Source organism: Pseudomyrmex gracilis, unplaced genomic scaffold (genome assembly GCF_002006095.1).
Source record: "Pseudomyrmex gracilis isolate BER0280 unplaced genomic scaffold, ASM200609v1 scaffold_1343, whole genome shotgun sequence".
NCBI lineage: Eukaryota > Metazoa > Arthropoda > Insecta > Hymenoptera > Formicidae > Pseudomyrmex > Pseudomyrmex gracilis.
Genome location: NW_018021927.1, coordinates 11,827 through 16,686, shown reverse-complemented (window position 1 = coordinate 16,686; position 4,860 = coordinate 11,827). Strand labels below are relative to the sequence as shown.

General features: G+C 37.7%; 2 protein-coding genes across 2 annotated transcripts in view; one reads left to right on the top strand and one right to left on the bottom strand.

The window, feature by feature from the left end:
* The window catches only part of LOC109862079 (uncharacterized protein K02A2.6-like), a 4,115-nt gene extending 1,158 nt beyond the window's left edge, over window positions 1-2,957 (top strand). The window contains exons 2-4 of the mRNA XM_020441978.1: window positions 1,306-1,459; window positions 1,582-2,101; window positions 2,150-2,957. Of these exons, the coding sequence (XP_020297567.1) occupies window positions 1,306-1,459; window positions 1,582-2,101; window positions 2,150-2,957 (1,482 nt within the window). The remainder of the gene's footprint in view (window positions 1-1,305; window positions 1,460-1,581; window positions 2,102-2,149) is intronic.
* A 989-nt stretch (window positions 2,958-3,946) lies between these two features.
* LOC109862078 overlaps window positions 3,947-4,860 on the bottom strand; it is a 7,491-nt gene continuing 6,577 nt past the window's right edge. The window contains exon 2 of the mRNA XM_020441977.1: window positions 3,947-4,099. Within this exon, the coding sequence (XP_020297566.1) occupies window positions 3,947-4,099 (153 nt within the window). The remainder of the gene's footprint in view (window positions 4,100-4,860) is intronic.

The window sequence follows — 4,860 nt, the reverse complement described above, 5'->3', positions numbered from 1 at the left end:
ACTTTAAATGCGTTTTTCTCGCGAATGCTTGAGAAGCGCGTCGTAATATTTTACGACGAATTAGTGGGAGGGTAGACCTACAATGTATATAAATTGCAGCCGAATCGGAGGGGACAATGTCTGGTGCTCCCCTTGTAAGTACTAGAACACATAGGCAGTACGCAGCTTTCATTCTTCCCAGGAAGTATAAAGATTTCGATTTTGACACTGCTGTTAAAAAACTTACGCATTTATTTAGCAGTAAAATATCGCTTTTCAATCAGCGTTATAATTGCTTAAATATGTCAAAGTCGCCTCAGTTAAATTATTTGGCTCATGCAGCTCTTGTCAATCAGCGTTGTGAAGAATCAAAGATATCTTCAATTTCGGCAGATCAAATCAAATGCCTTATTTTTGTATGTAGTTTACGTTCCTCTGCTGATGCGGACGTTCGTACCAAATTGTTACATTTGGTTGATACTAAGTCGGAAACTCTCACTTTAGAGAACTTACAAGGGGAGACTACGACGATGGAACAATCGATTTGGACGAACCTTATAGGATCGATAGATGATTATGTGGAGTATTGCAGGGTAAAGTAATAAGACGCGCTACTCAAACATTCGCGAGAAAATCGAATTTGAAAATTTTGATGTACCTTATGAAGATATTAAATACGTTGTTTAATCGAAGAGCGCGTAGCGTAGCGGCAGTGTACTAGATTAGTAGTGTCGACGCTGCTGGTTCGAGTCTCGATAATTTTTTTTTTTTTTTTTTTTTTTTCAAATGTTACAATATAATCTAAATGTAAGTATTACGTTTTTTATTTATTTATTGCATGTTATAAAAGTGCATTTTTTGCATAAAAAATCCGTGATGTAAAAAATACGATAAAAATAATTAGATTGTTACTAATTTGTAAAAAACAGATAAATAATTGTACGCAACATGTAAAAATATATGCAACATGTTTTAAAGCACACACATTTTTTTGTAATATTTGTTGAACATTATACCTTTGAAAGAAAATATTATATCCTTGAAAAGTAGAAAACAGACAATAAGTAAACACGAGAAAATTTCCGTTACATTGTGAGAAACAAGATTTCATCCATTTGACTGGTAACAGCGAGAGTAGACAAAAAAGAAAAAAAGTGTGCAGTGCTAATTAAATTGGAAGATACTTTTGTTAACCTGAAACAAGATTCTTCTTTAGTAGGAGATCATAAAGCAAATATGAGTACTGTAGCGCTTGTGCAATCTAAAAGCTTGCAAAAAAAGAAGAAATTTAAAAACAATCAAAGTGATCGCAGCATTTTTGCTCAGAATAAATTATCTAATAAGAAACCGTCAACTCCGTGGTGGTTTTGTGGTAATTTGCATTATTCTAAAGATTGTACTTACAAGTCTCATAAATGTCAGAAATGTAAAACCGTCGGTTACAAGGATGGTTATTGCGCTTCTAGCAAAAAAGTTAAAAGTAAGTCAAGCAAATAAACCTCGGAATCCAGTGTCAAGACTATTCATTCATTTGACCTGTTAATCAGGTCAAATGTGTATCGAGTCGCAAATATGTTGATGTTCACATTAACTCACTTCCAGTAACCCTTCAGCTAAACACGGGTTCAGACCTGACGATCATTTGTTCTCAAACATGGTCCGCTCTCGGGAAGCCAACGGGGATAGTTACCTCTCACATTGCTCGAGATGCGTCTAGTAACTCAATTCTTTTTTATCAAGAGTTTAGCTGTTTTGTTTCATTCAAGGAAATCACCAAGCGGCTTCGGTGTTTCGTCTCTTCAAATCCGGAATTGAATGTAATGGGATTAGACTGGATCACTGCTTTTAACCTGTGGAATCAATCATTTAATGATTTTTGTCACTTAACCAAGAGCGAAGATACACAGTTTGATATAAATAAATACCAACATAAATTTCAAGACGTGTTTGCTAGCGGTTTGGGTCGTTGCATCAAAACCAAGGTCAAGCTGCATTTAAAATCTGATGCAAAACCGGTTTTCAAGCCTAAACGTCCGGTTGCTTTTGCTATTTTGCCGCAAGTGGATGCTGAAGTGGATCGTCTTGAACAAAACGGGATTATCTCTCCAATCAAGTATTCGGAGTGAGCAACTCCTATTGTTGTAGTTCGTAAAAAAAACGGATTGATCAGAATTTGTGCCGATTTCTCAACGGGTCTCAACGAATCTCTGGAAACTAATCGTCATCCTTTGCCGCTGCCGGACGAAATATTTGCTCAGCTCGCAAACTATAAATATTTCACTCATTTAGATTTGTCAGATGCATTTCTACAAGTGGAAATTGATGACGATTCGAAAAAATTATTTACCATTAATACGCATCGTGGACTTTATGTTTACAATCGCATGCCTTTCGGAGTTACAGTGGCTCCTGGCGAGTTTCAGGCAATCATGGACTCGTTGATCTCTGGCTTGTCAAATACTTTCGCCTATATTGACGATTTGGTAGTTGGAGGAGAAACAGTTCTGGAACATAATCGGAACTTGACTCGTCTCTTGGAGCGAATACAAGAGTACGGTTTTCGTTTGCGTTTAGAAAAATGTAATTTCTTCATAAACAAAATCACTTATCTTGGATACGTCATAGATGGTCAAGGATTGCATCCAGATCCCAAGAAGATTTCAGCAATTATTGACATGCCTGCTCCGCGAAACTTAACTGCGTTACGTTCTTTTTTGGGCGCAATACATTATTATTCTCGTTACATTTCCAACATGCACATATTGCGTCGACCTTTGGATCATTTGCTTAAGAAAGACGTACCATGGGAATGGTCACCTCGGTGTCAGAAGTCTTTTGTTCAATTCAAAAGGATTTTAACGTCCAAACTGTTGCTCACGCATTATAATCCCAGACATGAGATAATTGTGGCAACAGATGCCTCAAACGAAGGATTAGGAGCTTGCATTCTTTATCATTTTTTGGATTTCTTTTTTTAATGATAGGATCGTAGTGCCACTATGTTTTCGTTCTCAAATTTTAAAGGACATTCATAAAGGTCATCCTGGAATTGAGCGGATGAAGAATTTGGCAAGATCTTACGTTTATTGGCCCAAGATCGATTCTGAAATTGAGAAATTTGTCAAGGGATGCAGAAACTGTGCTCTCTCTTCAAAACCTCCTGTTAAGGTTCCACTTTCAAGCTGGGCCCAACCAACGAAACCTTGGCAGAGAGTGCACGTAGATTTTGCAGGACCTTTTAACGGAGAATATTTCTGTGTTCTTGTTGACGCTTTTTCAAAATGGCCAGAGGTTATTCCTACTCAATCAATCTCTGCCCAGCGTACTATAGATATCCTCCAGGATATCTTCGCTCGTTTCGGCATTCCTGAAACAATTGTATCTGATAATGGTACTCAATTTGTATCAGAAAAATTTGAAACATTTTGTTTAATTAATGGAATAAAACATTTGCGTAATCCTCTTTTCCATCCCAGCTCAAATGGTCAGGCTGAACGTTTTGTGGATACATTCAAGCGTGGACTTACCAAGCTACAAGCTGGAGGGAAGACATCGACGGATTTTCTACCGGCCTTCCTTCAGTGTTATAGATCTACGCCAAATCCAAATGTTCCAAAGAAGTTATCTCCTGTGGAAGCTCTGTTTGGAAATCCAATCCGTACCACTTTGGATTTATTAAGCTTTCTTCTCTTCCAAGTTTCAAGACGGAAAATCAACTGAAAAGAGAAGCTTATTACAATCAAAAGCACGGGGCTAGGTACAAGGAATTTACACCCGGAACACAAGTCTACGTCCAGATACACACCTTGAACAAATGGTCTTGGGTACCTGGAGAGATTTATCGAGCGAGTCGGCAAGGTCATGTACAACGTCCTTGTCCAGACTCGCAGACGACTGGTCCATGCTCATGCAAATCAACTAAAACTGAAATTTGACTATGAAGACAACAAAGAACATCCTGCGGAAATCAACGTTTTCGATCTTCTTGATTCTTCGTGTAAAACACCTCAGGAACCTGTATCACCATCACTTCAAGAAGCACCGTCATCTCTTCTTTCACAACGGAAAGAACTGTCTTCACTACAAGAAGTAACGTCACCGCAGCAAGTGTTTCTTCCGCCTAAATAGCAAGTGGTTTCTCAGCCACAAACTTCGCGAAAATATAGAGCACCTGCAACGTCTGAACCTCTTTCCACAACTCCTACGGAGCCAATCCGGCGTTCGCTGTGCTCCAAACGAAGTCCAGCGAAGTTCAAGGACTTTCTTCGTCGATAATCTTTTAAAAGAGGGAGATGTTGCATATCGATATAATGTATCAATATACGACACATTATGAATCGATATAAACCACAACAGTTTGCATAGTAACGGCTATCGGTGACATTTTCATACAAACAAACATTCTTTTGATTGAGACGATTTTCATTCTTTTATTCATTTATTCATTCTTCCATGTAAACTCATGTAACTCAAGTAACTCTTTTTGTGTTTAACAATAAATGCAATTTATTGAATCAATTCATACAAGTTAGTTTCTTTGTGCGTGTCAAGAAACATAACAATAATATAAGATACAAACAAAATATTTTATTCGTCTCAAATGTCTATTTGAGCTTTGACCAAGACGCTTGGTTCCGCATTGACCAGACAATTCTAAGAACGCCCGTGCTTCGGGCTTTGACAATGACATGTTCATAAAATCACGAGACTGTTCTTTTTCACTTTACTTTCTATACTAGTTTGTACTAAAAGTATCATATCCTTTTTTTAATCAATATATATTTTTACAACCATACCCAGCAAACAATTTGGTTGCGAGATGTCGCAGTTTTGTCGCCAACCGCCGGCGAAATTAGTAGACCAAATCCATATCCATCTGTG